This window comes from Poecilia reticulata, linkage group LG2, assembly GCF_000633615.1.
Source record: "Poecilia reticulata strain Guanapo linkage group LG2, Guppy_female_1.0+MT, whole genome shotgun sequence".
Lineage (NCBI taxonomy): Eukaryota > Metazoa > Chordata > Actinopteri > Cyprinodontiformes > Poeciliidae > Poecilia > Poecilia reticulata.
In genome coordinates this window covers 15,411,761-15,430,936 of record NC_024332.1, presented here as the reverse complement: position 1 = coordinate 15,430,936, position 19,176 = coordinate 15,411,761, and the positions used below count along the sequence as shown (strand labels likewise).

The following is a 19,176-nucleotide window of genomic DNA, read 5'->3' as shown; positions in this document are numbered from 1 at the left end:
CGACAGGACAATTCAGACGGGAGCTGTGATGGTATTTCCTGGTTTTACATCATTAAAACAGCAGGGGGAGCTATTTACCTATCTTTGGTGTGTAGAGTGGCGATCAGAAGTTCACAAATAGATTATAGAATGGCGTCTTTAATTTCATCGATTCATTTTTAAGTAAAATTCAAGTATTATATAGATTTATTACTCCAAGTTGTATATCTAAAGTGTTTATTTATAAAAATAAACAAATATAGTAAATTTTGATGGCTTAAAGCTAATGAAAACTCAACATTTGACCATTAAATAAGACAGATTAAAAAAAAATAACAAAGAAATGATGTTGTATGTTCATGCAAATACGTTAAGTGTCTTGTTTATCTCTTTAATTATGTGTTAATATCCCAAAAGACAAAACAATTAGAGCAGTTTTGTCCGAAAGAGTAGATCACAATTCAAACTATTACGAAATTAGCTAGTGTGCAGCTTGTGGAAGGATACTCAAAACATTTGACCCAAGTCGTAGATTCATTTTAATGAATTTTATTCTTCCATGGTATTTAAAAAAAATTAAGTTGGTAATTACAGTAGTGCAAGGGTGGCTTCATCAAGCTTGACATTCAGTCCCCAACACGAGAACGACAAAATAACAAAAAAACTCTACAATATCTCCAAGTAAGCTAGGYTGTCCAGCTCTTCGTTGTTCAGTTGAATCAAATGGCATAGCACCTTTTTAAAAGTCAGTTGTGGTTCAGTTCAGTTAGTAGCCGGATCCTTACTGGAGTTACCGGGATGTTTGCGGGGGTGACTGCTTCTAGGACAAGAACTGAGACACAAAGGTGAAGGCCTGATGAAGGTCCTCTGTCAGCTCCTCTGGCAGCGACAGAACCAGCGACGTCAGGCCTTTCGTTATTTCCAATATCCTACAAGAGGGAACAGAGTATGGCCTCTTAATCAGATTGTCCGCGGATTAATCATCGTCTTCTCGAAGGCTGGAACTCACCAGCTGATGTAATGAKCTGCCAGCTGAGGCTCATGCCTGCAGCCTTCCTCTGCCACCAGAGACTGCTTCATCTGTTTGAAGTTGGTCTCAATGTCCTTCTTTATTTCTGAAAAGACCTGGATTCCCCTGAAAGAGCTGATGACTTGCTTCAGAAGAAAAGAAAGGAAAAAAAGAGACACATTAAGGAAACAGGCAGAATWGCTTAGAAGACTGGAGAGGAATCAATTCAAAGAAAGCAGAAGACAGATTCACCCCACTTACATAGATAACTGAGAGCTGGTGGGCTATGTATTTATGACTACCCAGGTGCCTGATGTCCTGCTCCAGCTGCTGACTCAGCACCAGCAGCTGGTTCAGTTTGGCGACGTGGAAGAAGTATTCTGTAGCACGAACAGAAGCAGAGGTTGGTGCCGGCAACAGAACGGCAACAAAAGTTCAATTTGTAGGCGCACGAATTGAACTTTTTAACTTTTTTTTTTTTTTAACGCTGTAATCACAACTTTCAGTGTTTTATCAATGAGATTTTCTGTGACAAGCCAGCCAAAGAGTAGCAGATAATTATGAGGACAWTGGCAAATGATACATGACTTTTGCAAACAAAAAATCGGAAAAGAACAATGTGCATGTGTGTTTTAATAGTCCTGAAATGTAAAACGGTCCCCAACCTGGATTGCAAAATTAAAGCTCAAGCTCAGTCAGGCTGGATGGAGAGGATATTGTCACCTTCTGAAAATTCATTTTGCGGCTGTGGTGGCAGTATTTATTCATTTATTTATTTATTTTACCAAAAGTGACTTTTTTGCTTAAAAMATCTTTTGGAAAAAAGGAGGTTGTAATTTTATTTTATTTTTTTTTACTATTTTTGCCAAAATAATTTTTGTGAACATCGAGGATGCTTCATGTGAACATTGAAGATGCTTCCTTAAAGCGATCGTCATCCTGGAAATCATTTTATGTTGCTGTACTCTTATGGAAAATATTAGGAAGATGRGAGAAGGACGCCACCAGAGAGTGCAAAGACATAACTTAGTGCTCCGTTTTTGTTGGTTGGGAATGATTTAAATGTTCTTACCATCCATCAGCGGCCGGTCCAGCATATCAACAGGGCTGCCTTGAATAAGGAAGACCTCGACACGAGGAAACATGGCAGACAGACCCACCATGTCCAGATAGTCCTGAGCAAAACAYGTGAGAATTGAATCCGTGCTAAGAAAAATCTAATATTTTATTAGGGTAACACCATTAGGTGTAATACCTCTAGCTGTGGCATAGGCTTTGGTAGATGTTCAAGGCACTGCAGCATTTGGTCAAGAATCTCTGATCCTGGGAGGWTAGAGAAGAAACACATGAAATACACAGAGTTTAGCGAAGCTAGAATGATCCCCCGACAGTTTGTTGGCATCATACCTTGGGTCTGAAAGGTGTCCGACTCTTCTGGGCTGCAGCCTTGACCTAACTGCTCCTGGAACTGGAAATTTGAAAAACAGAATTAAGCTTCGCGTGTAAGAAAATCACACATAAAACCAATTTACTCTGTATGGACTATGATGATAAGATTGCTCTAATTTTACAGATGAAGGTGTGAGATACATGTCACATATGTACAGTTGACAGTATCAAAAGTCTTTATGTTGTAAAAATGTCTTAAGAAAAATCGAAACAATAATAATGATTACAATTTAATGTAAAAACATTGACACTGGTAAATACTTTAAAACCTGTTCTACCTTTGATGTGACATTTATATTTGGAGAACCTTTGCAAGACAAACTATTTCATGGTGTTCACACATGTATACCAAGCTTATTGCAACTTTTTATTATTTTATTTTATTTATTTTTTAATTTTTTCAAATTTCCTTCTCATCAGTTTTACAATTTGATCAAATTATTTATCATATTGTCCCTTTTTTACTTCATAAAAGTCTGGCACTTTAGTTTAAGTGTGTGTTTGTTTGTTTGTTTGTTTGTTTGTTTGTTTGTCAGAGGTCAGCCTACCTGTTGCATCTGCGCCCTGATGAGGAGGTCCAGTTGCCCACAGAGACACAGCATCTCCAGCCCCACCTGCTCAGGACTCAGTCGAACAGGCATCAGAGGTCGCCTCACCTGCAGCTCCACTGACCACACCAAACCAAACCAAACCACATCAGCACATTTTCTTATTTTACTTTTATTTTATTTTATTGAAACTATCTACTCCTTTGTAAAGCTTCACAGAGAGCTGTCACCAAAGCCTGGGACCATGCATCAACCCTCTATGGGGAGCTTGATGATGACAGGAGGGGAGTGGTCAGGTTTTTGGGGAAGCAGACAAAGCCTGTAGGACGAAGTTCTACCACACTCAATTCTAATTCTCCCACATATTACACTGAGATCAGATACGAAGCAGAGTCTTACCTTTAAAATCTTCATGATAGACGCAGGGAAGACAGAGGGGCTCCGTTGTGCTGACTGCCATGTCTAACCGGGATGTGACGTGATGAGGCTCCTTATGTCGTCCTGCTGGTAAAAGCCATAAGAAGCGGCTTGTACGAGCAACACGGGACAGCAGACGACTAACGTTTCTATTTAATTTAACGCATTTTCCCGGTGGTAGCCACAGCGAGTGGTGCGTTCGAGTGCCAAAGGCTCGGGCGGGTAAATGAACACCGGTTGTTCATTCAGAAACTCGTCTTCTTCTCGCAGATGACAACGACTAAACGTCGCAGCGTGGCGAAACATCCTTTATTCCCGGTGTTTCCATGCGGCTTCGAATAGATTGAAGCAAAACAAAACAATGACGAAATGCGGACGCCTGCTACCAGTGAATTCAGGGTCGGTTTCAGTGAACGCCAACCCCACGCAGACTGGGGAGATGATGTCATGCTTTAAGGTTGAGGATCAGAGCATCACAGTCAGGATGGAACCTTAAAGCTATCGCAGGTAAATAATAAATTCCAGTTTATTGTTTACCTCAATAAACTAGATTATTTAAAAAATGATTTGATTGAACAACTGCACGATGTATATCACGTGTTTGTTCAATTTGATGACTGTGGTTGCAGTAAATAAAAAGCCAAAATTTAGCAAACGTTATAAAATGTTCAAGCAATGATAAATCCAATGATGACAGTCATTGGATAAGACACAAAATTGTTTTTGCTAACGAAGTTGGGTGTTGATGGAAGGTTTAGTGGAAGAAAAAAGTGAAGCGCCACCAAAAAAGATGCATGAACAACAACGTCAATTTCAGAGTAGAAGAGACATTCACAAGCAGTGTAGGTTTTTGAAATGGGGTGCAAGGGCAGTTGCCCAGGGCGAGAGTAGAAAGGGGTGAGACAAATATTGAAAATCACATTTTCTCAGTCTGGAGGAAGAGTCGAGAGGCACACAATGAATTGAGATTCAATATATTTACAGTCATTGTTGATTTGGGGAACCATGACATATCCTGGTGCTGGTACTATGTGATTTATCTGTGATTTTATTTTTTCTTTCACAGGAGGCAGAAATAGGGAATCCATACATCAAAACCTATGTCTATTTTTATAATGGAAAATAAGTGCATTGTGATAATTTTAAGATGACCTTAACCATGAAATATTTACACTTAAAAAAAAAAACTAAAATTCAGTTTTCTTAAATTACTGTATGAAAAGCAGATAATCTCATTTGTAATGTTTAACTCTTTGTTTTTTTACTTTATTATAAAATTTAAATATACAAGCTGCTTTAAAGTGTCTGGACATTTTTTCCAATTTATGTTTTTATTATGGACCAATTCCCCCAAGAGGAACATTCTGGACCACAGGTTCATCCTCATCTACGTTGATGAGAAACGCACCAAAAGAAGGAGATCCCAGCTGAAATGAGCTTTATCTCTTGTGAGGCATTGAGAGGGAATATTTTTTTCTAAAAAGTCAACTCTGAGGAGAGTGAGCACTTCAACAGTCATCGCTGAATGGAAGATCCTTAAAGCACAAACCAACACGGGGCTTTGTTTATTAAATAGCAAAGTCAGACAGCATGTCTCCAAATCCTTCAATCAGGACTCAAAATGGTTCTTAGTAAAATACAACTGGCTTATAAAGTTTATCACAGTTTTAGAGTATAGAAAATGAAAAATTCAAATAAAAAAAGAAAAGCAGATACTGACAAAACAAAAGGCAAGAAGATCATTAAATAGTGTGCTAAGGAATCTATCCCCTGAAAACTACAATAGACAGAAGAAAAAAATCTTGCAAAAACCATCTCACCTGATTTTCTTTCTGACAAGCAAAATTTACATCAATATACATATTTTTGTAAACAATCTTAATTTTCAATAGATAATTTTGCTTACAAGTGCCTGCAGGACAAAAATAACACATTTATATATTTTTTCCCTTTGCATTCAGCACTGATTTCATTCCAAGTCAAAGTTTTTAGCTGAAGAGAGATGGCATGCTGGATTCAGACCACTGCTTTTCCTCTTTTTTTTTTTTTTGTCACGTCAGCTCTGGACTTCAATCTCAGGGAACTCCAGTTCAATTTCAGGACAAAAAGTCTGAACGGGTTACTGTCGAGTGCTGGGGGGAAGCGACAGGCTGGCCATCAGCTCTTGAACGGATGCAAATATGGTGCACTCACCTGAAAGACAAGAGCGTGTTAGAAAGGTCGACTCCCGTAAAGTCAGAATCTTAGTCGATATTTAGATTAAGGGGGAGCTTGTTATGGAGTCTTACCCTGCCTGGAAGGGTGCAGCTCGTTGAACCTCTTGAGAATGTTAGAGACCAGAAGTGCTGCGGCTCCAGAAGAGCTGTGCTGCCTGGGAATATCGGCCTGCTGAGTGAGGCCCGTGGCCATGTCGTACACGATAGGAACAATGATGCTCACGGGGTCCTGGGGCACCGGGATGCGCTGGGTGAGCTGCAGCTGTGAGACGAAAATAGCCAAACGTGCACACACACAGTCAGGCTCCTGCAAATATTTAAAGGTCTGTAAATGAGCTACTGAGGTAGGAGAGATGGTGCAACTTACAAAAAAAAGCATTTTGGCCTTGAGCACCACAGCGATGGTCCCAGGAGGAGCGATGGGGGGCGCACTGGGAGGGATGGTGAGACAGAACTGGACGTTCCACTTGAGCTGTCCAGCCTGGTCAGGGAACTGGCGAGAGAGAAATATTTTAGTCAAGCCCAACTAGAGATGCACAGAAAAAACTTGTGTTGGTTGGAGCTGGATGATTTTCAGTGAGATCATCCCAGACCGGAGAATGGCTAGTAGGAAACTTGAAATGCCAAATTTTTCCAAATTATTAGACATAAATTGGTCACAACTCACACAGTGTGACGTCGCCTCTGCTCCAAGCAGAAATTAATAAAGATCTAATGTGACGGTAAGGGCAGAAAATGGGTTTTGAAAGCTGTTTTGGAATCTTCGTGTAGCTAATAAAAATGCTAACTGGAAATTGAGATACTTACATCTTTTACAGTAAAGAATTCACTAATAAGACAAAAAAAAAAGCCTTTAAAGCAGAAGTGAAAGCTACGCACCAGCTCAAGTTTCATGATGCGCACACAGTCTCTAAGAACATTAGTGGGAGCCCCGAGCAGTTTCGTGAAGGCACTCAGAGTGTTGAATTTAAAGGGAGGACCAGCGACCTGACAAGAGAAAGTTAAAAGAAGAAGGATTGTTAGGATAAAACAAAGTGGAGGTGTGTCATTTTAGGTGTTGTCTAGCGTTTTCATTTACCCGGGTCTCGAAGAACCTCTCCAGCACCTGGAGCTCCTCCTGGGACCAGGGCCCTGCGTTTTCTGGAGTAACTTTGAGTTGCAGAGTCTGATAGTTCTTTGGATTGAGAGCCACTCGGCACTTGAGGACGTCCGTCTTGAACATGATCACGCCTGGCTCGTTGGAGTTCACGATCGATAACTGGAGCAGATGCGACACGGCAGGTGATTACGCTGAAAACACTCAAATTAAACTCGAGAAGCAAATAACCAATTACTGACAAGACACTCACCGTCGCCTCCTGCTGGATGATCCTCTGTAGGTGTCGCCTCATGATAACGGAACCCAGAAAGCGCTCCAGTGGCGAGCAGAGATAGCTTCCTGCTAGGCCTGGTACCATGCAGGGGGTGGGTGAGGGGAGCAGAAGCACGTGTAAGGCGTTATGGGAGAGGATGGTGGGGATGGATGCAGCCCAGGGGCGCTGAGGTAGCTTTCGGGGAGGAGGCATACTAGTAGGCATGACTTGGGAACCTAAGGCAAAGATAGGAAAAAAAACAACAACAAAAAACAGGGGATTTTGAAAAGGCAGAAAAACACAGAATTTAATATACTTAAATATGATCTAAGTGACACTTCTGTTGTACTGAAGGATGACGCACTGCTCAGGTTTCTGTTTATATTTTCTGTTTCTTTTTTCCCCTGTGTGTGACAGACCTAATATTGTCTGGACACAGGGAAGGCAATAAACTTATAGTTCAAATAAAAAAAGAATCAGAAAAACCTGCTATTTGCAGATCAGAATTTTGCAAAAACTTAAAATTGATAACTGGCCACTAAACTTTGTTCCTCACGACATTAGAAAATACGTCATGGTGGCGTTTACTTTAAAATTCTTTGATGGCAATTTCATTTGCAATCAACATAGAGTCCTCACTAATTTCTCCCTCAAATGTCATGATGCTGCTGCCAACGCTCTATGATTTTATCATCTCTGACATCATCCTCTTTTTATGTGTGGGTATTTCCTGCAGTGAGGCTGAGAGTATTTTTAGCATGAAAAGTGTGAATATTATAACCAACAAACTTTGCACTTTAACTAGTCCTTCAAATATGCATCATTGCACAGACTATTATTGCAAAAGTTGCGCATTTAAGATATATTATGCAGCCCTAATAGTTAGTATTGAGAAAGTGGTACTTACTGCTCCCAGCACGTGGAGAGTTGGGGTCGGGAATAGGCGAGTGCAGCGAAGGATTACCAGGGGACATGCCGGGGATTCTGGCCCCAGGAGAAGGCCCTGAAACCTGGGGTGAGCCTGGCCACTGGCCCCTGTGGCTGGGAGACACCATGGTGTAAGGAGAGCTGGGGTCCAGAGGACCTAGGTAGAAGAGAGCCAATAATCAGTCACTAAACATAACAATCACAGTCATAAATACAACACTGCGTGCCCTGGCTTTAAAAGTCTTAAATGTTTGCAGCGCACAAAAGGCTCGGTCATGTTCGCTTCGGCCTGTTCAAGCCCCTCGCCCAGCAGGGACCAGCATTTACGGCCCTCCCTGCTGCTTACCGTGGGGACTGGCAAAGCTGGTCTGGCCCATGGCTATGCCCAGAGACGACGGAGATGGGGTGGGGCCAAAAGGAGAGGGCGCCCTCAAAGCTCCGCTAGGGGAGCCAGAGGCATGGATGTTCCCTGCATATATACACACACACACACATGCGTCAAATGGCTCATAAGACTCTGCTCCTCTCACACACACCCTCAATCACTCGTGAGCATACAAGCTAAAGCTGGACGGAGAGGCCGTAGCGTCTGGCTGGAGGGCTGAGATGGAGACCAATGTAGGGAGGGAATATGGCTGAACACATGCTTTTTTTTTCTGTGTGCACATGTTGCATGAGAAACACAAATGGTCTTGTAGTTTCATCAAACTAAAAAGGGCACACGTGGCAGCAGAAGCTCTCAGATGATTTGCTCCGGCAACAAATATGTCGGTGACCATGACGACATGAGAGTCAAACTAAAAATTCATCATTTAGAACAAGATGTCTGAATGAGATGAGATGAGACGACACAAACGGAACGAGACCTCCACACTCACAAGTATGAGAGGGAATCACAATGTACCGTTACCTGGCGACTGTGTGGGCATCATGGAGGGCGACGGAGTAACGTTAGCAAGATAATTCGGTGGCGGCGACGTAAGAGGCGGGTATACGCCTCCGGCGCCCCCTCTCATGGTCTGGGGCTGCTGCTGAGCCTGCAGCTGGTTCATCAGGCTGTCCATCACGTCGACGCCCACAGGGGAGGGAGGATTGTCGTCTTCGTTGACGGAACGTCTGCGGGCGTCTTGGCTGCTGTCCACAAACATATTAAGGAATGTCTGAAGGAGGAGAGAGAGAAATGTTTGATGTGGAAAAACTGAATCATATCACTGGTTTTTTTGGGGTTATTTTTAGTGTCCAGCAAAACTAATGACACCAATTCAGTGTTGCTAACTTTGCACCAATATGTTTATTCCGATTTTATGCAACACAAAGAAGTAAAAAGTTATGAAATGGAAAGAAAGTAATACACACGTTTATTGAATGAAACCATGGTCTCTGCAGGTTTTACTAACTCAAATTTAAGACTATTATGAAATGAATTTAAGGCCTTAATCTTCACAGTAATGTTCAAACTTCACTGTCAGTCTTACCCATCTCTCACACGATAAATAGGCGAAAAAAAAGCTAGCTAGCAAAGGTACATTAGCAGCTAGCGAGAGGTAGCCTCAACCGTCTCAAGTCACAGAAGAGTGTGGGACTCAAATTTTTGCCAGACAGAGAAGTCCCACCAGAAAAAAAATACATATATATATATATATATATATATATATATACACACACACACCTCATATAAACATATATATAATGTATGAGATTAAATAGTTCTGTTGAGACAAACCTTAAGACCTGGTAATAACATATTCACATTTTTTTTAAACAAATTTAAGACATTTTAAGGCCTTAATTTTAGCTGCATTTATTTATTTAAGACTTTCCAAGAAATGCGCAGACATCCTGGAAACACTAAAGAAATGCATTCCCAGAGCATGATACTGCCAACACCATGTTTCACTATCCTGCGGCAGTGCTCAGGTTAATGTGCAGTTTGTCAGCTCTCCTTCACACCTAGCATTTTGTGAGTAATAAAAAAAACTAATAATCAAAGACAAAATCTAATAAACTTACTCAAATTTTATCTAAATTTTTTTTTAAAAACAAAAAAAACCAAGCATTTTCTCTTTTACAGTTTAAAAAAAAAGTGTGAGTTTTTTCTCTTTAACCCTCTTCCTCCCGTTTACCTTGAGTCCTGGAGCGGGGTAAAACCCTTCCACAATCTTAGTGTTGTCAAACAGGCTGTAGGCTCCGTCTCGAATGGCCACCACTCCTCGGCTGCGGCAGTAGATGTCGATGCAGTACATGTTGCGGAACGCTAGGCGGATGTGCGTGGGGGACTGGGGCAGGATGGAGAAACACTGGTAGGCAGTGTTGGTGCGCTGGGTGAGGCCCAGCATGGGCACTGTTGGTAGCTTGTTGATTGCATTGAGAGGAGCTTGTGTGTCATAGAGCACCTGGAAAGTCACAAAAAAGGATTTAGGAAAAATTATTTTGTAGATCTGTGCAGATTGTTCGCCAATACCGACACTGAAATAACTTCATGCTTTTAATTTCTAATCACAGCTTGTTAAATCAGTCCCTCCAGGAAGTTGCAATTTTTATGACCAATCACTGAAACTTGGCTGAATTTTGGAAAATCCATTCAACTCTCGTAACTTTTTTTTTGCAGCCCTATTTCTGTTCAATAGGATTTGCTTACACAGTGTAAACAGCTCATATTAACTTGAATGACCAATACAGAAATATTCTTTTGCACTCTGACAACTCCCCAGGACATGATTTTATTTGAAAGTATTATTTGCACTTTGCATATTAAAATCTTGTCTTTTTTTGGAAAGGTTATGTAAACATTTTTGTAAGACAATGTTATGGCAAAAAATAAAGCTTAAATTGCAACTTTCACAGCTACGTTTTGAAAAAAGTGCCACATAATCAGCAACTTTAGACCTCAGTAATCACAAGAAACCATCTCAACATCCTGGAGGCACTGATAAATGCTAATTAAATGCAACACTCCTGTGGTTTAAAGATCATCTAACTTGTTTTTCACATCCATCGATTTATTAGAAAGTTCAGCACACCAAAGCAAGCCACTTGAATGCACCTTCTATGAGTACCGTTTTAAGAGTTTTGACTGTGTACCTGCAGCAGCTGCATCACGTTCGGGTTCTTGTTGAACATCTCCTGCAGCTGGTGGAGGATGATGTTGTGGCAGTTGGAGCAGCCTGAGTTGGGCCCCACAGTGCCCAGGGCGAGGTGGAAGCGCTGCGTGTTGGAGTTCCACTGGATGGTGACGGAGCTGCCTTTGGTGGTGCCGTAGCACAGCACCAGCTTGCGGTAGTTATACAGCCGGACCTCCGAGAACTGGCTCAGGTAGGGCGGCATTTCTGGAGTGAAGAAATGACCGCGTTACACGGCAGAAACAATACTTACAAATACAGGTGGATTTTTCCTATGCAGAAAACGACCCAGACTCCAGGATTCCTACATGGTGTTCTAAATGTCATATTTAGAACACCATGTTAGAACACCATGTTCTAAATATGAACATGGTGTTCATATTTAGTCCAAAGTCTAATTGTGTTCCAATTAGACTTTGAATACAAAATTCCAAAATCTAATTTCTTGAACAACTGTTAAAACATGAGTACCAGATTTCACTCTGAATTGTCTACAGATATTTATACAAATGTCCACTTTAATAAAAGAATACATGGAAAAATAGACAAAAAGATGGATTGATGCATCCATGAGAACTTTAGCACATTCTACAGATTTTTCATTTAACCACTTAAGCCAATTATATAAAATGTTGGAAATATATTTTAATATAAAACAAAGTTCACTAATCAATTACTAAACTAGTTGATTCAATCAATCAATCAAATATTATTTGTATAGCACATTTCAGCAGCAAGGCATTTCAAAGTGCTTTACAGCATGTGACATTGAATAAACAGTAAGAAAGAGAAAGATTTAAAAAAATAATAATAATTGGAATTTGGAAAAAAAGATCCAGATTTTTAGTCAAAATGCCATTTGACAAGGACATTTGATTATTTCATTAATCACCATTAATCCTATTAATCACTTCAGCCCTGGTTTGTAATTTTTTTATATTTCTCCACACCTGGAAATTACTTAATTAAAATCCCAAATGTTCCCAGTCTGTATAGGAGCCTTGCTAATTTCTGCAATCGGATCATTGGCAAATGTGAAGACCTATTTCTTTCAGGTCAACATGCACCCACCTGGCAGCGTGCAAGAAAAGTTCAGAACACACTGGTAGAGCTGGCTGATGGCCTTCCAGTCGTTCAGGAACATCTCCACCACCTTCCTCCCGCCCACAGGCTCCGACAGAGGGTTCTCATAGGTCAAATACACATGGCGAGTGGAGGCTGGTAGAACAGGGAAACTCAGTGAGAACACGGGTCAGAATGCAAACAGAGGAACATTTTTTTTCTATAAAGATTAATGACAAAAATACAGAGGTTTTGAATAAATTATTTTGAATAAAAAGATGCTAAAATTATTATTTTCAGTGGACGAAATGATGTGCATTTGGTAAAAAAAATGAAAAGCACCTTGTTCCTTGCTGTTGGTGCTGCTGAGTGGACAGTTGGCCAGGACCAGCTCGGCCACCCAGGTCCGGTTATTCCTGCCCTGCAAGCGAATGGTGCTGTCCAAGAGGGAGCGCTCCAAAGCTCTCCTGGTTTCCTCTCCGACATCTCTACAAGGGGGAATCCTAGAAAACAAGAGGCGTAAACAGTTTGCCGTTTTACAGATTGAAGAGAACAAAACACACGAAAGAAAAAGGAGGCACGTGGAGGTTTGTTTTACCTTAGCAGTCGGATTGCGTGACTACTCCCGTCCCCTTCCACTTGCATTCCCTCGTTTGGAATGGCCATGTTGGAAAGCTACTCAGAAGAGAAAGAAAAACCATTTGGGATCAGTTGGGAATTATGCAAGCCTTGAATCCAGAAATGTACACCTGAAGACCAAACGCTGACTGACCTCTGCTCTGAGACCAATAAAAGGCATGTTGGTGTCGCACATGGCTACAAGATGAGCCAGCTCCTTGTTGAAAGCACACATTTCTCCAGACCTCTTGGGCTTCTTAGGCTCAGAGTCTCCTTGATCTCCAGCAATCTACAGAGCAGAAGACAGAGAACGATGTTGAAGGTGTATTTAAAGCATGTACAGTAACTTAAGGAAGATGGTGTGAGCGTGGCAGGTTTGCAGTTGCTCCATACTTTCCATTTAGCTGTTATAAACAGGGCCCAAAACATTTCCACACAAAGTTCAGAATCTCACATTAAATCCATCCATTTTTTCACAATATAAAATAAACAACTACCTTTCTTTTTGTTCCAGGTCGAGCCTCTCTCCCTGTTGTTGGGTCCTGGACAAGTTGTTCCAGGTTGGGTTTAAAAAGCTGTAAAAGTTGTGCGCACATAGGCCCGTCCTCTCCCTCCAACTGAGAAACTGATAGGAAAGAGTATTTGTACTGTAATGCTGTGGGACTGCTAGGCACTTCAAGCATTTCCACCACCTGCAGGGAAACAAGAGAAAATATTTGAAAAAAATAAAATAAATGCATGGGAATGAACACGTCTTTAAACAATAAACTGCCCGACAAAACTCACAATGTAGTATTGTGGGAGACGAGTGAGCTTGATGAAGAGTTTGTGCTTGGACAAGCTGCCGACTGGGTGCGTGGCCGAATTGGAGAGGTGAAGGATGTCGGAGCAAACGGTGGGAAGGTGCTTCACGGACTGTCGGCATCGCTGCTCCCCCAGCCAGAACCTAACCGGAGAGAATGAATGCCTCACAGTCCCCGCACAGTGTTCGTAATTTATCACATTCAGTAAATAAAAATCGATTTAGTTTGTATGAACTTACCGGAGCTGCTGAAGCCAAGAGAGAATGCGCTTCATATCATCGTTGACCGTCTTTTCAATGTCATCCAGCATGGACTGATCTGTAGAGAGAACAAACCCAGGATTTATGGCTCAGAGAATGAAGAAAGCTAATAAATCACAATTATAGATAAATGTGTAGCCATAGCTTTAAAACACAATCAGATGAAAGTTGACAGAAAAAAACATCATCAATAGAAGGAGTTACATTTTAAATTAAACTAGTCAAATTATAGTTAAAACACAAAAAGTATAAGTTGCTAAAAGCTTGTTTTAAAAACACAACACCAATGCAAAACTGGTGTAAGAGTCAGGTTAATCAAAACGAACACAAAAAATACAGGACCCACAAAAGAGGAGTTTGTATTTGCTGCTGCTGCTTACCTAATCCATAGAGCATGGGTTGAAACATGCCAGAATGAAGATCTACAAAAATGTGCAGGCACTCTGAGCGACCACATGGCTCAAGTATCGGAACGACCAGCGTGGGCAAAGCTGTCTCAATGAATGCTGGAGGAAAAAAATACAGTAAAACAAGCAAGTATTTAACACTAAATATGACTGGAAAACATACACTGGGACAAAACAAGACTGAGACTAGTAAAATATGTGATTCAGAAAGAACCTCTGGTAAAGCTGTGCTGTGATTTCATTTACCAAAGGGGAGAAAGTGATCCAGATCAATCTGGTTAAATGTGGAAAACTTACTGAGACACTCGTTAAGAGTTTCTGCAGGTCTCACCAACTCAAATTTAAGATATTTTAAGCCCATAATGAATGGAAATCAAGTCTGTATCATGACAGAAATGTACAAAAGAAAAACACAAATAAATAAATTGTATGGGTTGGCAATAAGATTAAAAACCTTTAAAAAGGATGCAACCAAAAACCTATCTTCAAGATCCCCAATGCTTTTCAGTAAATATTCAAGTGATGTGAGAGAAAAAAATAAAAATAAACATGGAGTCTTATTACATATGGCATAAAACTAACACAACAGAAAAGCTCTGGGTTTTAATGATTCTGTCAAGTAGAAACAAAGATGAAATGCATACAGTTATCGCTGGGATTGCTGGTCTTTAAAATGGCCTTGAGTTCCTGCAGCTTCTGATGGGCGCGGGCATGAACACTGTCAATCAGCAGCTTCTCCACTGAGAGATGATCAATCTAAATAAGTCAGAAAAAAGAGAGAGAAAAAAAAAACTTAGCTGAAGCTGAGATTTAAATGCAAAGGAAATCCTAACGGTCTAAATGTTGCATTACATCAGGAAAAGAAACCATTTTCATTTTTAATTTCACCTTCATGGCTCGCTCCATTAACTTTGAGTCACATGCAGGGAGAGCGGGCTCATGAGATATTTGCAATGGCTTAGATCCATCTGATTCATCGATCTTGATTGTGACTTTATGCACTGATGCTGTGCCTGTTTTTCGACCCAAAACCTGTTGGCTGTAAAGATTAAACAAAAACAATTTGGTATTTTTATTTTTTTTTATGTTTCTTCATTAAACCTCATCTTTTTCCCCCGTCTGAAAGTGTAGACGCCTTACTTCCAGACAGAAAGCGTGAGGTATTTTGCCGGAACATATTTTTCCTCCTGCACCAGGTCTCCCCAGCGCTCTCTGATCAGCATCAGTGTCTGAGAATGGAGGACCTCGAGCTGCAGCGACAGGCAAAAGGAATCTGGATAAGGTGCAGTTAAAGAAAAGCATGGTATGGGGGGTGAATTACAGATCAAGGTAGATGGTTGACTATGTGACTTATCGCGGCATTGACATTCGAAACACACGCACACATCCTTCAAGATGTAGATTATTAGTTAAAGAGCTGCTTGTGCCTCACACAGACTGCTCTTTGACGTGGGGGTGGGTGAAAGCCAGTGCAGAGATGTACTGATTAGCATTGTGATTAGCAGTCTTGCTCAATTCGCATGCTTGATTAAGTCTTTGAGAGTTTGACGATTGCATTAAATGCTAATACCTGGTTGTTTCTATTTCTGCATAAAAGATGCATTTTGACAGAAACTAATATCAAGATTTTGTTCGCTGAAGCCTTGCCGTCACACGCAAATGACTGGCTAAATATATACGTCGAAGCTATGCAACTGACAGAAAATTTAATTTAGCCGTATTTCATAAACATGCTGACAGGTGTGGAAGCACACATCTCTGTAAGTGGTTTAAAAAAAGAAAAGAAAAGAAAAACACCTCAGATGACCGATGCTTGCAGGAACAGTGCTGCTCTTTCTTTGCCGTTAACAAAAAGCTGATTTGTTATTTAAGAATTAATGAAAGGGTGCTAGGCAGGATGCATTACTGCAGCTGGGATTCTCATTGGAATTCTACACTTGTCTGCTTGATCAGTCAATACCCTATATGCTTCAACACACACACACACACACTACTGCAGAGGGTCAGAGCAGAACTGGACAAAACCTGAACCGTTGCACAAAAGACATGTACAAAGTGCATTTAAAACCGATACATATTGCATCAGTTTCAAAGCATAGACACAAAGCTTCCTCTAAATTCATGGCTGATTTTCTACAGGGACTAGGCATTGAAGATGGACTGAACTGTTAGAAAATGGAAGAAGAAATACGTTCTGCGAATACCAATATTTTTCCCTTGCTCTCGTAAACTTTCTCCACATGCATCCAGACCAGGAAACACCCTGAAAATGTTTGTCTCGATGAGCAAACACAGAAACATTTAAAGGATACGCAGGCAGTTGTACATGTCCTGGAGGGGTTTTTCATCGGCACAAAGTCGAGCCTGGACCAACTCGTGGATGAAGTTCACCTGCAAACTGTGGACCAGTGCTCGTCCGTCTGTTAGTAAGCAGTGAAAGTAAAAAAAAAAGAGGAAATCACACATTTGGCCACACTATGGATGTTACTCATAAAATATAATCAGAATTAGCTTCTTCACCTCCAGTTTCTTTGTCCTCCACTAGAATTTCTAACTTCAGGAGCCGCCAGGGAATGTCGGGATCATCTCCCATTACTGTCAGAGTGGCCTCAAACTCTCCCTCCACCCGAAACTTAACACGACCATTAGCTAAAGAATATACAAATAAGCAAGATAAATAATAATAATAAAAAATAAATAAATCAACAGTAGGCAGTTAAAATTCCAAGACCTTTACACAAACCGCTTACCAACTGTGAGATTTGCCAGCTGTGGAGGCAGGTCAGTGGTGACAAGGCGATGTCGCAGAATCTGATTGAGCTGGTTTAAAGTGGTCTGCTTCTCCGTCTTAGTGATTGGGTCGGGAGGTATTATTTTATCCTGAACAAAGACAAAAAATAAATAAATAAATAAATAAAGTGACACATTAGACAGACAAGTCTGAATATCTAAATCTGCATCTTCTTTTTATCCAGCTTTAACAGGGAAAGAAAAATCAAGATTTAAGACTTGCACGTATGCACGTAGGCAGGCGTGGGTACGACCCTGTCGTCAAGACGTCGATGGCGAAGGGGATGGCAAAGCTGGGCAAGCGAGCGTGCACGAGGGCGTCCCGAGCCAGCAGAGCCAGTCTGTCGGCTGTGTCCACAAACAAGATGGCCTGCTGATCCAGGAAGCTGGAGATCATCTGTCACAACACAAGCCAAGTCAGAGAGGTATGGTCAGCTAGACGTTTGTGCTTCTGTCGACAGAACCACGTAACGCACAGCAGGAGAATTTCATTAAACACAACGTACCGCACACTTCTCAACTTTCCCCGCATTGCTTGCCCACTTAACCAGGGCCAGGAGACGCACAAACAGCTGCCTGGTGCGACTTGCAAACTGGACGATCTCAATTTTCCTTCATGAAAGAGAAGTTTAAGAAATGACAGTCAAATGAAAAGAAATGTCCCTTAAAAAAGTTGTGAATTTAATTATTGTATTTAATAAATAAGAGGAAATATATTAAAGCAAACATACCGCTCCATATCAGTCTTTCGGGGGAGCCTGCAAAACAAAAACATTGATTTTAAATTAAGGTCACATTTAAATCACAGCATCTTCTATCCTAAAAAGTTGTAACGATGTTTTTGCCCTTCTTTTTCCACAAGCTTTGTCACAGAATCGCTCAAACCTTTTGACTGATTGCTTGACTCTGTTGAATCCTCCAACCCCTGATGGATGTTTATATTTATATATATATTGTGGCTTTGAATGTGTTTAAAAACTTTGTATACTTTGTTACGAGTAAAAAAAGCAAAAAATACGATGTATTGGAAACATGCAATAAAAAGAACAAAGAAATATGAAAGCAACGTGCTGTGGGTTGCCTTACGTAATGTCACCAGGGGAATGTGAGTGTGGGAGCTTGTAAGTGACAGGGTCTCAAATAAGTAACTGATTTTGGGTAAACAGCACAACAACAAAGGAAGCCTGATATTTGTCTAAAGGAAACGAACTTTATGAACAATAGCTTTTACTGATTTTTACAGATGAGTGTGGATCATCTGTAAAAAAGATCCACATTTTTACATTCATCTCGCTCAATGAATGTGGAGCGAGAGAGAGATGAGACTTTGAGACCGATCTGTTTTTCCCAGCAAGAGGTCACCAGCTGTTGATGCAACAACAGCTGCATCAACAGCTGCATCAGACTATTCCGACTTACAGGTAAGATGTTTGAGTGTTTGTAACTTTGTTTGACAGCTTGTGGTAGTTTGTCATTTAACTTAACAACACTGTACTTTACTGGTAAACTTCTGATCACTGATTATGAAGCGGTAGTAGCAAGTTATTTAGTTGTACGCCCCTTAAGAAAGCAATCACTTTTTATGCATTGAGTCTTTGTTTAATATAACAAATTAGTATGATTGTCATAGGTATTGTTTGAGCGTAATAAAACAACAAGAGTTTATTTTACAGCTCTAAAGTTCTCAAGTTTACAAGCGTTAGCCTATTAGCCCGCCTGTGGGCCTGCTAAGCTAACTGTTACTTACAGCTCAGCCAGCAGGGTAATTTCATGGTAAGTCCGCTGGAGAAGAAATTCAATAAGCAGGCTTAGTTTGACGCCCTGTGTAGCTGGGGTCCCGGGAGGTGGTGGCTGTGGACCCGAGACAACGGGACCTCCGAGCGGAACGAGCGGCCCATCTGACCCAATCTGCACCGGAGCCATTTTAAAAATTGACGGTATAGGCTAGTTAGCTGCTCCGCTGCGCAAGCAGCCAGACAACGGGAAACTCTCGGCTAGTAGTGGCCCGCTCCTCCTCAAAAGACACTTTCCTCGTATTCTCACACCATTTCTTCTATGAGAAGAGCAGCGCTGCAATGACTTAGTCACTTCTGTAAACAACAAAAAGTCAGCTAATGCTTAATTTAGTAAGTCATTACGGAGAAGATTTTCAATGCTGCTAGGCCGCCATCTTTGATATCGGGGATAATTAGCATACAAGTTGGAGAGACAGAAAACCCA

General features: G+C 41.0%; 2 protein-coding genes across 3 annotated transcripts; both read right to left on the bottom strand.

The window, feature by feature from the left end:
* Positions 1 to 512: 512 nt before the first annotated feature.
* LOC103478957 (uncharacterized) lies at positions 513 to 3,861 on the bottom strand. Its single transcript, XM_008433125.2, has 8 exons — positions 3,385 to 3,861; positions 2,986 to 3,104; positions 2,396 to 2,456; positions 2,244 to 2,311; positions 2,061 to 2,163; positions 1,250 to 1,368; positions 989 to 1,134; positions 513 to 908 (listed from the first exon to the last, which is right to left on the bottom strand). Exons 1-8 carry the CDS (start codon positions 3,443 to 3,445, stop codon positions 800 to 802), a joined length of 786 nt encoding a protein of 261 aa, XP_008431347.1. The 5' UTR covers positions 3,446 to 3,861; the 3' UTR covers positions 513 to 799.
* A 1,077-nt stretch (positions 3,862 to 4,938) lies between these two features.
* med14 (mediator complex subunit 14) lies at positions 4,939 to 19,141 on the bottom strand. Of its 2 annotated transcripts, XM_008433002.2 has the most exons (29): positions 18,704 to 19,141; positions 17,688 to 17,714; positions 17,463 to 17,568; positions 17,180 to 17,353; positions 16,917 to 17,046; positions 16,687 to 16,815; positions 16,479 to 16,586; positions 15,307 to 15,439; positions 15,055 to 15,205; positions 14,811 to 14,922; positions 14,140 to 14,265; positions 13,739 to 13,817; positions 13,483 to 13,642; positions 13,194 to 13,388; positions 12,851 to 12,985; positions 12,677 to 12,753; positions 12,421 to 12,581; positions 12,088 to 12,234; positions 10,979 to 11,223; positions 10,021 to 10,290; positions 8,808 to 9,057; positions 8,244 to 8,366; positions 7,878 to 8,054; positions 6,968 to 7,206; positions 6,697 to 6,876; positions 6,498 to 6,605; positions 5,986 to 6,111; positions 5,691 to 5,880; positions 4,939 to 5,595 (listed from the first exon to the last, which is right to left on the bottom strand). In XM_008433002.2, exons 1-29 carry the CDS (start codon positions 18,877 to 18,879, stop codon positions 5,522 to 5,524), a joined length of 4,308 nt encoding a protein of 1,435 aa, XP_008431224.1. In that variant the 5' UTR covers positions 18,880 to 19,141; the 3' UTR covers positions 4,939 to 5,521. The 2 variants fall into 2 exon arrangements, with proteins under 2 accessions (XP_008431224.1, XP_008431231.1); XM_008433009.2 differs by lacking the exon at positions 8,244 to 8,366 and having other exon boundaries at positions 18,704 to 19,140.
* Between the last annotated feature and the right edge of the window lie 35 nt (positions 19,142 to 19,176).